The 10924-nt window shown below is 44.6% G+C and overlaps 2 protein-coding genes across 2 annotated transcripts; one reads left to right on the forward strand and one right to left on the reverse strand.

Annotated features, from left to right (window-relative positions):
- Positions 1-26: 26 nt before the first annotated feature.
- LOC119209749 (carboxypeptidase N subunit 2-like) lies at positions 27-5278 on the forward strand. The gene is made up of 2 exons (XM_037459279.2): positions 27-160; positions 272-5278. Exon 2 carries the CDS (start codon positions 278-280, stop codon positions 1841-1843), a length of 1566 nt encoding a protein of 521 aa, XP_037315176.2. The 5' UTR covers positions 27-160; positions 272-277; the 3' UTR covers positions 1844-5278.
- Positions 5279-8078: 2800 nt separating this feature from the next.
- LOC119209764 (transcription factor HES-1-B-like) lies at positions 8079-10233 on the reverse strand. The gene is made up of 4 exons (XM_037459305.2): positions 9682-10233; positions 9486-9581; positions 8809-8896; positions 8079-8622 (listed from the first exon to the last, which is right to left on the reverse strand). The coding sequence occupies exons 1-4, from the start codon at positions 9781-9783 to the stop codon at positions 8180-8182; spliced, it is 729 nt and encodes a 242-aa protein (XP_037315202.2). The 5' UTR covers positions 9784-10233; the 3' UTR covers positions 8079-8179.
- Positions 10234-10924: the final 691 nt, after the last annotated feature.

Genomic DNA, 10924 nt, shown 5'->3' on the forward strand with positions numbered 1-10924 from the left:
GAGTTGGCTTTAAAGGATTGTCCCCCTTTTTTTTAAGCAAATGAAACCATGCGGGAGCTGAATGCTGACCAAAGGTTTTTGTCTTGCCTCATTCTGCACTTTGTGTCAGACAGCCTGAGGATTGACAGGGACGTTGTTTTGGGATCCCAGAAACACACAGGTATGTTGGATTTCATTCATAAACACTCATTCTGGTCATTGAAACAAACAGCTGTATGAAGCAACATTGACGTTCGGATAATTCATAGAAACTTTCTTCATGTGTTGACAGTGAAAAATGGACAACAAATTGTGTCTGCTTCTGTTCCTGGCGCCGCTTCTCTGTCACAGAGGCCAGACACAGTTACAAACCTCATGTCCACACAAATGCCAGTGTTTCACTTCAGTCCAAATACTGTGTTCTGATGTGCGGATGAGCGCTTTACCCAGGAACACGTCGAGGCAGGTCAAGGACTTTATAGTGATCGAATCCGACATCTCGTACCTGTTCTCCCGCACTTTAGAGGACAGCCCCCAACTCACCAAACTTGTCTTCCTAAGTAATGCGCTACAAAGTATTCACACTCAGGCTTTTGAGCATCTGACTGAGCTGCAGGAACTGGAAATCAGTGGGAACCCTTTGCTGAAGCATCTGTATTTGGGGACTTTCTCAAAGCAGAGAAACCTGACTAAACTGATGCTTAACTTCAACAGGTTCGAGACTGTGCTTCCTGGCATGTTTGACTCTCTCAAACAGCTGGAAACCCTTCAGATGAAGGGCAACGTCATATCGGATCTGCCTGCATTCCTTTTCCTGAACCTCCATAATCTGCGTGTCCTGGATTTGTCCCAAAATATGCTTGAAGACGTAAAAAGGGAAACCTTTTCTGGTCTTTCTAGACTGGAAATCCTGAGAATGAACAGCAACCTCATCAGCAATCTGACATCTGACATGTTCCACAATATGTCTCAGCTGACGGAGCTACACTTTGAGGACAATACGATATCTGAACTCGCTGACAACATCTTCTTTGTGTTAACGAAGCTCAAGGTGCTGAACCTCCGCGGAAACCGTCTTACAGTTTTCAGCGATAAAGTTTTTGGATTTGAGGAAACAGATTTGAAGGAACTGAATCTGAAGGGGAACAGATTGACTGAGCTGTCCTCTCTGAGCAGTTTGACGTCTCTTTCCGACCTCTTCTTGTCCTCCAATCAGCTTTCTGAACTTCCTGAGGACATTTTTAGAAATGTTACAGCTCTCGAGAATCTTGATCTGTCAGAAAACCAGCTCACCGTGCTGCCTGAAATGATCTTTCACGATCTATGTGGCATCAAGTCAATCCATCTACACAAGAACCACCTGAGCAAGGTGGGCAGCAAACTGTTCCAGGACCAGTATCTCCTTCAGCAGCTCTACCTCTCTGACAACCAGCTGGAAACCCTCCCTGAGGGCTTTTTAGACGCTTTTGTCATCCAGCACACAGTGAGACTGCACGGGAACCCCTGGAAATGCGACTGCCACATGGCGTATCTGCACGACTGGGTGCTGACGAACAGCAGAAATGTGGAGATGCTGGACCGGGTGCTCTGCGTGAGCCCCGTTCACTTGAGTAGACGGGCGGTCGTCTCCGTCCACGAGGACCAGCTGGTGTGCCCGGTGTCTGAAGGTGCCACGGCTGATCTCAGGGGCTGTAGCCTCCAAGCGGCTGGTGACACTGTGACTGTCAGTTGTAAAGTGGATGGATGTTCTCCGGTGACAGTGAAGGTAAAGTTTCAGGGGGGGGACGGCAGCGTTAAAGAGCATATTTTGAAAAATGAGCATCAATGTAGCAATGAGGCGACAATTGAGATCCCTATCCAGTAGATTTTCTTCTAATTTTGACTTTTGGACTTGGATTTATTGTCAGGTATTCAGCCTTTCTCCATGCACAGTCACACAATATGTTCTGACTGTCACGGTCAATACTCTAAACAAATATCTAAATCACCACATGATATGCGTGCTGCTGAATGATAACAGGGGTGGATGAACCCTGCGCTTGTAAGGTTCAAAGTTCAATCTCAGTACATGCCTCTGACTCCTTGGTCAAGCTGGACATGATTAGAATCACACGTAACAACTGCTTTTGAATGTTTTGGAAGAGCTGCCAATGTAAAAAGGTCAATAAAATGGGTTGTTTGCTTCTTTAAAAGATTTTTTGAAGGTAAAAAAAAAAAACACTTAGACACTCATCTACGAGAATATTGGTGTGGGAAAGAAAGAAAGTAATCAGGACATGCACAACGTCGAAGTCACTGGCAGAAGTCCATATAATTGACAGCGAGCCCTCTGGAAGAGCAGTGGGCTTTAAAAAGGCTGAAGACCAAAGGCTTCAATTGAGACTGTAAATAAGTGAAAAATATAAAAAGCACTAGTAGCGGTGTTAAAATGTTTTTTGGCTTCAGTCACTACTGAACAATATCTCCGCATGAACTGGACTCTGCCTCAGATGCTGTATCATGTATGACCTACACAGTGAGGCTAATCCCAAAATCCCACCCCAAAAAACATTTATCTGGCAAAATAGCAGCAACAACTAAATTAAATGGTTAATGAATATATCTGCTTCCATTCCTCTGATTTCACATGTTTTATGTTATCTTTCTGAGTAAATGTGTTTTTCTTAACGTCACATTGCTGTGATTAGTGGGGTTCATAAGGGTTCAGCATTTCTGCAAGTCAGCCCTCAAATACTAAAAGACTCAATAGTTGGACGCCCTTAAAACCTCATGGACTAAAAGTGCAGAAGTACCATCAGAAAAATACCCCTGAAAGTAGAAAGAAGAGTATCTCTTGCCCTTGTTGTGTTTAATATACAGCATATATGTTATTATATGTTATGTGATTACTACCGATGTGAAGCTGCTTTTTACTATTGTTTGGGTAGTTTTACTCATCAGATCAGATCATGCAGTGAAATGTTCAATATCTTCCTGTGTAGTGGCGGCATAATGGAATAAGAAAAGTAGCTCAAAATCCTACCTTGCACACTTATATATTTTATATTTTTTTGACAGGATTGTAGGCAACCTGTCATGTAGGGGCTAGAAGAGTTGATCGAGACACTGTGATCACTCCACTGCCCCTGAACACTGGGAGGGAGGATAAAGAGTAAGGGAGGAGGGAAGCCCGACACAACAAGGCTCACAGATGGCTACACCTTGAATACAGCGCTCTGACTCGGGGTTAATAGGGGTCAAAGGCCAGGGGGTCGATTGGGTCTTCGGCCCGAGTTGAATGACATCACAATTCACACGACAAAAAGAGGTGACTCGTCTTACTTCCAAAGTTTGGAGTGATGGCATGAAATTGGAGGTAATCCACAATTGGACAAAATGGTATAAACATGACATTTCAAATGTTAAATGCTGGGTTGTTAGCTAATGGGCAACAACACGTGTGGAAGTCTTTATTCAGTGTGAGTGCCTGGGTTTATATTGATAATATAGAAAAGCTTAAAGACAGTTTAATCAAACCACATTAACACACATAGTCAGCTCGCCTTACACTTTCCCTCATCTCTACTCTTTTAGTTTTTTCCACTCACAACTTTATAATTTTGGTTTCTTCTCGTCACTGCTGTCGTCAGTTTTTGTTTCCAGCCACGGCAGTGCTTTTTGCCAATTACTATCATTGCCCTTCCAAATTCATAGCGGCAGGGTCTGAGTGGCGTCCTGAGGACGGATGAAAAGCAGCACTGACCCCCGCGGTTAGATCCCATCACTGCGTCCTGCTTGGTGGGCAGTTGGTGCCGGACGCCACGCCGCATTCTGCCCCTCTTTAGATGGGAGAGGAGAGAATCAGAGGGATGGAGACATTATCTGGTGGGACGCACAATGTCCAAAAAAACACAAAGCACTGGGGGGGGGGGGGTTCCCACAGAGTTTAGAGTGGCCTGTGAGGAGGGTGGTGGCGAAGGCTGGGCAGCGTCCTCACGACAAAGAGTGGAGGTCACCTCAGACTCAATGCCTGGGGCGAGGATTCAAGAGGAGAGTTTTTGATCTGAAATCGTAAACTTATTTCAGATCCGGTATATATTCAATATTACCATAAAGGCACACTGCTTATGTCTGAACATTCATCTCTTCTCTGATTATGATGGGGAGGAGTTTCAGCTTCTTTTTAATGAGCTCAGTTATCCGTGAAATTATATCCATCAGCAGTTCTTAATATGGGGGCAGGTGCCTATTAGATTCTCTCTCTGAGCCTATGACATTGTGATACACATCTGCCGTGACACGATGACCTAAACATCTCAGGGACACAAACAGACCATTTTACACACTCAAAATGTGAGCCTCGCTTACAAACAAGGGTCAATGTTTATCCCTCAGTGCACCCTGGGTAAAGGCTAAATTGGTGTTGCTGACCAAATTAAGAACAGCTGACCTGATGTGGGTTTTAAGTGGACGCAGAGCTGCCACCAGAATGGTAATCTATTGCATGATACGCTGGCTTTTGTCTTGTCCGTCCTCATTGGAGAACAACAAGAGGCTATAAGCTCCTTATCATCACATTACAATCATGGACGAGGAATCAGGAACTATGGCCCCGGGGACCCTACTCTTACACGCCTATACTTGTTTTGTTTCCAGCTCCCCAGATAGAGATGTTTTATTATGCATGCATCCAGCCTTTATTGGAGGCTCCCTGCCAAATCTAGCTGTTTGTTGATGCCAAACAATTGAAAAAATACCTCCCACACTCCAACTACCTTGCAGCAGGAGTAGAGTGTGCTTGACGAATTATGGTTCAGCAAAAGCCCTCTTAAGCATCCTTAATTTTAACATATCATGAATAGAGTGCCATCAGGTGCAAAGCTTGTCATGATGTAGTTCCAAGTTTAAAGAGAAAAGCGTGGATTTGTTTCCATTTTAAAATCAAGTGTAAAAAAAAAAAGATCTGAATCAATTCATGCTGAAAAGAAATGCCATCTAAACCACCACTGTTCTTTTAATGCAGCGCCCCTCTTTCACTGTGCAGAACCATGTGACCTGGGGATATTTCTCTGGGAGACTATGGTGATACACGGTGTTTGAATATTTTAACAGAAAGGGAAACACTTTAACAAAGAAAACTAGGAATATAAATACATTCATAACTATGAATAACATCCATATATCTTTACTTATATGCACAAACACAAATAGTAAGCACACACACACATTATTGCAAACACTACACTAACCTTTGAAAAGTAGCCTCTTTTTTGGCCTCTGCTCTGAAAATGGCACACCCATAATAAAAAGTGTAATAACTCTGGAACTACTTTGTCTATTTGTACAATTTATGTTTGTGGGGGTAAAGAGGAACCCCTGTAAGTGCTATAATGTGTAACAGTCAGTTTATATGTTAGTGTTGACAAAATATATCAATATTGTAGTACTGGTTTTGACCTGGTTCTGGCTTGTTTGGGCCCCAAATGGGATCCTCTCGTTTCCTAAGTTTGGCTGACTTTTGGGCTTCGTTCATGTAACGGCTTGAGTTTCTCAGCCGACTTTCATTTCAGGAATGAGCTTCTTGAACTTAGTAAGTAAAATGTTACCACGACCGATTTTTGTTATAAACTCTGTCATTCCTCCCACATTGTTGGTCAGTCTTGCTACGATAGCCAGTCCCAAAAGATATGGCTGAAGTTGTATTATGGGATGTCTCACTTCTAAGGAACACTTGCTGTGAAAATGTATCTTAATGGTCTTCTTCATGGGCCTTCGTTTGCCAAGAAAACATGGCTTCCTCTTCTTCACCATGGCACAACACAACATCTCCTTTGAAGATGCGATGACTTGTGTTGCAGCACCAGGGCTACTTGGTTTTTAATAGTCACACCACTGCGTGTGACCAAAGTGATGAATCACCCCCTCATTGTGTCACAGTGATACTAAATTCCCCCCCGGAAGCTCCACTTCCACGAGTATGTTGTTGAGATTTTCAAAAACAACCAGCTAAATCACATAGGGATGAATTGGGGTGAAGGGACAAAGCTCATTCATTCACTATTTATATCGACTGCATAATCTATTCATTAGCATTGATGTGAACGCACAGCCGAATACTTGGACCCTCCATCAAACACCATAACAACCCTAAGAACAATACTACCCAAATTCACCCACAGGGGCGGAGGCAGGCAGAGTTTCCGGGTGAGCGTCAGGGGGAAGCAGGGAACCTGTCACTGTCGCTGTCACTTTGTTTGTGAGCGGAGGCCATCAATCACGCAGCGCAGCCGGCTTCACTTAACTATTCTCTGAGTTACGACGTTTGGGAAAAATACTGCATCAAGCGGGGATTTTGATCAGGGAGGGGCAGGCGGGCGGGGGGGCGGGGGGTGAGAAACAATTAGACAAAAGATGGAAGGAGGGGTCCAACAACATGCAAACAGCAAATGTTTCCAACACTATTGAAGCTCCTCAGTCTAAACCGCTGCAGGTTCTCCAGACCCACGTAGGTGTGGATGAGAGTGAACTGTCAGCACTGCCCTTCTTATGTGAACCGCCTGCGCTGAGGAGTGTTCAAAAAGTCTTCTGAGAGCAGGACCTTTGAGATCGGGCAACAATAAGCCTTCTTCAGCAGGGTGAACGTGACAGCATGGTCCTCTACCCCCTCCAGCCATTAAACCTCTTCCTGGATAAACAAGGGGAAGGCCCTTTATGAAGATGGAGGGGCTCACAAAGAGAGGAGCCATTGAGGCACAGAGGGGCCCGTCTTTGTTTTTGTGTTCAGGGTCCTCTCAAAGGACACTCTGATAGTAGGGGGAGCTCTTATTTGTGTCTTTTAGTCCTCCTTACTGCCAGTCTTCTCTCGGCCCTGCCAAAACAAAGATGTAAACTTAATTGACTGTATCATTTGCACAAAGTGAGGAGTTTTAACAACTGTTAAGGGGGCCGATTGATGATTTGATTTGGATTTACACGGCCGCCTTGTTTTGAAATGCAGAATTCAAAGCGGTTAGTATTTACTCATTACGTGTCATTTAACTGACGCTTTTATCCAAAACGACTTAAAATAAGTCTCCTTGCCACATTTGAACAAAATGTAGTCATGAGTGCAGACATTTGGGCACCCTTTATCTCATTTCTTGAAGTAAGAAAAAACAAAGCATTTTTTTTCTGTAACAACCCTTCCATTCCCTGAATTTTAAAGAATGAAGAACAGTCATGGACTGTGTGCGCCTGCCCCTGGAGGTGGCACCTTTTGACGCTGTCAAAGGGAGGCCCGGTCCTCTGCTGATGGCCCGCCAGGTCTGTGGAAGGGTTGCAAGATTTAGGGCAACATGCTGTTGGAGCTGCGTTGTCTTTGGAGTGTGAATGAGGGGCACCTGTGACCTCTGGTCACGCTGTGCTTGTGGCCCGCTGTGTGAGCACCACGCTCAGGACACACGCTGGGACCGGCAGTTCTTCAACTGTCCACTAAATGGACATTGATTGGACTGGCTGCCGCGGGCCTGCCGCTGGAGAACCAGTGTCCGCGACGGCTTAATCGACTGATTGAATCGTTCCGTAAGCATCACTTAATAACGCTCTTCTGGTGACGCATTCAGACGATGCAGGAAAGACTCCTCAAAAAGTAACATGCTTAATCCTTGAGTGATTTATTTAGCCTTGTTTTAGCGCTTTTCAACACAAACTAATCTATTTCCAATCTGCAGGAGGCCAGATCGAGCTGCATGCAAGAGACGCTGCACACTTCTGGTTTTCTCACCTCATTAGAAAGGGGTTTCCTTTCAGACAGAAAGCAGCGCACAAGGATTGCTCGGGGGTGGATCAGGCGGAGGGGCAATCATTGAATAGCTGCTGTACACGGTATGTCTATTGAAATGTTTAATAAGCCTGCCTCACTTGCCTCTAAATGAGTGGACATCAGCATGACAACCTGGAGGTGTTTTGGAGAGAGGGGAGCCGACAAAGACGCCATAGCATTAAGTATTTGACCATAGAAATATCTTTATTAATCTAAAAAAATACAGTGCTTTTCAGGGATTTCTGTGTCAAAAACAGAGAGTAAGACCCCAGGAATATATCCCGATGTCCAAAAAACACAAATGTGTGTGTAAACATCCTTCTCAAGTAGGTTTCAAAATCATTTACAAAATGTACAAAAATATGCTTTATTGTGGGATAGTCCTTTTTCCTCAAAAAAGCCCCCAGCCGAGCTGAAATCCTACCACGGTCTCCACACAGGGTCCAGGGTGACCCGAGGTGCAACCGGTGACACGGGATGACTGTTTTGAGGCAAGAGAGCTGTGCTGGGAACAAGAAAAGCAAACTGTCCATCCCTCGTCGGCACCACCTGGAAGCCACCGTACGGCTTTATCGCTTCTGGGGAAGCGTGCGTTGACGAGCCACTTTTGGACGGCATCAGTGGAGCCGAGGCAGCTGTAATCTGTGCAGCGGTCTGACCCAGTCCCAGGGCAACTGGGTGAGGTGTGCAGAAGCTCACTGCGTTGATTTGGGTGATGCAGGACGCCAGGTGGCCGAGGAGACGAGTCCTCACCTCCGTATTCATCCCGTCACACGTAGAAAGGAAACGGGTGACCTCTCCGACACACTCGCTGAACCCGGCGCCGTATTTACCCAGGACGGACGGGTCCGTGTTCACCGCAGCTGGAGATGGAATATATAAATATAGACAACTTAACACACAAATAGACCAAGAGTATGCGCTGTTAAGTGAATGTTCAGAGTTTACCATTGTACATGATAAAATAATATGTTAATTCATTGTCTTGGGTAAGTGTGAGCAATGAATCGGTTTACCATTTAAAGCAAGAAATCAACAAATCAACATACCAGTCATCCTATGTCGCTGCAAGTTCCTGAGGTGCTTCACAGTCATCTCAAGGATATCCGCCTTCTCCAGTTTGGAATGTCTGGAGCTCTAGACGGAGAAGCAGGAGAGTTAAATGCTGAATGTGGTTCCTAATTTCAATCCAACTTAAAAACCTTCTTGTGTAAGCTTTCTGTTGCCATCGGTCGGTTTGGACACACGTCTTAAATCAGCTGTAAAATACAATATTGATTTTAATATTTTTGGTGGGGCCTCTGGTCATTTTCTTTGTGAGCTGGTGTCGTCAACTCTACTAAATTTTCCTGACATGTCTGGACATGGTGACCTTTGTTTGTTTTGTTTTAGTGCAGGTATACTAGATAGCAAGGCAAAATGAGAAACACCTGAAGCTCACGTGATTGGGAGCGGAACAGTGCACTACTCATTTTTTTGTTTTGGGTCTATATTATAACTGGGTCGAACCCGACCCGAACAACACAAAGGTCATCATTTCAACCAGAGCATTTTAAAATGTAGTGAAAAGGGTTAGATGTTTTTTGTTTTATTTTGCTGAAGTAGACATTCCTGAGCAAGTCAAAAAGTATTGACATGTATGTGGATCTATTGAGAATTTAAAAAGGTAATACGGGTCGGTGCCGACCCTAATCATGGAATAAAGATTCCGCGGTGAGATCCTTACATCCTTCTTGAGCGCGTCCAGGATGAGCGTCTTCAGCTGGCCCAGACTCTCGTTGATGCGCGCACGTCTCCGCTTTTCCATGATAGGTTTGGAAGACTTCGGGGGGGAGAGGAGAAGAACAACAATCAAATGACAGATTCAAAATATAAAATGGTTGTGAAACGGCTGTGTGTTTGTAAAGCAAACTGCTCTGTACCTTTCTGTTCTCTGTCAGAGCACGAGGCTTCCCGGAGTCCCCGCGCGCCGGTGTGGCCGCAGCGGCGGTGAGAGACGCTCTCTCCAAAGTACCGGCTGGCATCCTCACAGATGAAACTCCTCCGAACTTTACACTTTAGATTAGTGACCGTATCACAGTATCAATAACAAATATACAAACAAAACAAAAAACAAGTCCGTCCGGTGCAGTGTGTGCCGCCTTCACGCCCCGCAGCAGTTTACCGGTGACGTGCGTCCCGAGTGACTCGTGTCGCGTCGCCGCACTGACACCTCCGCTCCTGCGGCCCCACCTGGGGGTCTATTTATAGGGAGCCCGCGCGCCCGCACGCGAAAGGCTCGTGTGCGGGCTCGCGCGAGAAGGCAATCCCATTGGCTACCTGTCAGGACGCTGAGGGACTATTTTACACAAGCGAGGTTTGGAGGAAAAGTGCTCCCGTGTCGGAAGTGTTTTCTCTTAAAGTAACACCGCCAGGATTGATGTGGATTTATTTAATCTGTTCACGACGCCTCATCTACAACAAATATGCTTGTTAAAACCGATGAATTAGAATAAAAAGTCCCCCGGCAGCTGCAACAACATTGAATTCATTGGAGTATTAGTCGGTCAGGTGGTTTAATCTGTTCTAATGATGCATATGTTAATGCATGTGTTTCGTTATTTGACTAAATCAATTTAAATACCTGCTTTTGGCTTTATATTTTATATTTAAATCAGTTTGCATCTGATGTTTTGGCCTTAAGACTAATTTAAGGTAACGGTAACTTTGGGCTATTGTACCATGTGTTGGACAAGATCGTTGTTGATTGGGTAAATATTGAACTTTTACTCAAAAGTTTATGAGAGTTGACTGAATTTTAAAAACAAGGTGCAACCAAATAAAACTTTGATTTACATGGAGGTTAATTAACAATTAGATTGTGTTGTTTAACAGCCTGCAAGTTCAGTTACCCAAAAATATAGTGAGACATTTAAGCTGTCCAAAGAACTTACTCACTTCCAAATGTACTTGATGCCTCTTTTAACACGCTTTTTCGGGGGTCGTTGAGTGCTTGAGACTTTGAGGTGAAGACGTCATCCTCTGACACACTCCAGGCCGGATGTCCAGTGAAGTAGAAAATCTCTGACACACTCAACTGTCCTCACGCTGCGGTGACCTCTGACACCTCGTGTCTTGTCACTTAAATATCTGGTGTTACGTTTGATTATCTTAAACGAGTTATTT

This window comes from Pungitius pungitius, chromosome 15, assembly GCF_949316345.1.
Source record: "Pungitius pungitius chromosome 15, fPunPun2.1, whole genome shotgun sequence".
Taxonomy (NCBI): Eukaryota; Metazoa; Chordata; class Actinopteri; order Perciformes; family Gasterosteidae; genus Pungitius; species Pungitius pungitius.

Bases quoted from the DNA above. Each gene is read 5' to 3' on its own strand.
- LOC119209749 (XM_037459279.2), top strand. From the start codon at position 278: ATGGACAACAAATTGTGTCTGCTTCTGTTCCTGGCGCCGCTTCTCTGT.
- LOC119209764 (XM_037459305.2), bottom strand. From the start codon at position 9,783: ATGCCAGCCGGTACTTTGGAGAGAGCGTCTCTCACCGCCGCTGCGGCC. The intron at 9,582-9,681 runs GTACAGAGCAGT...TCCCCCCCGAAG, and splicing joins CTCTGACAGAGAACAGAAAG to TCTTCCAAACCTATCATGGA. The intron at 8,623-8,808 runs GTATGTTGATTT...TTCCATCTCCAG, and splicing joins GCAGCGACATAGGATGACTG to CTGCGGTGAACACGGACCCG.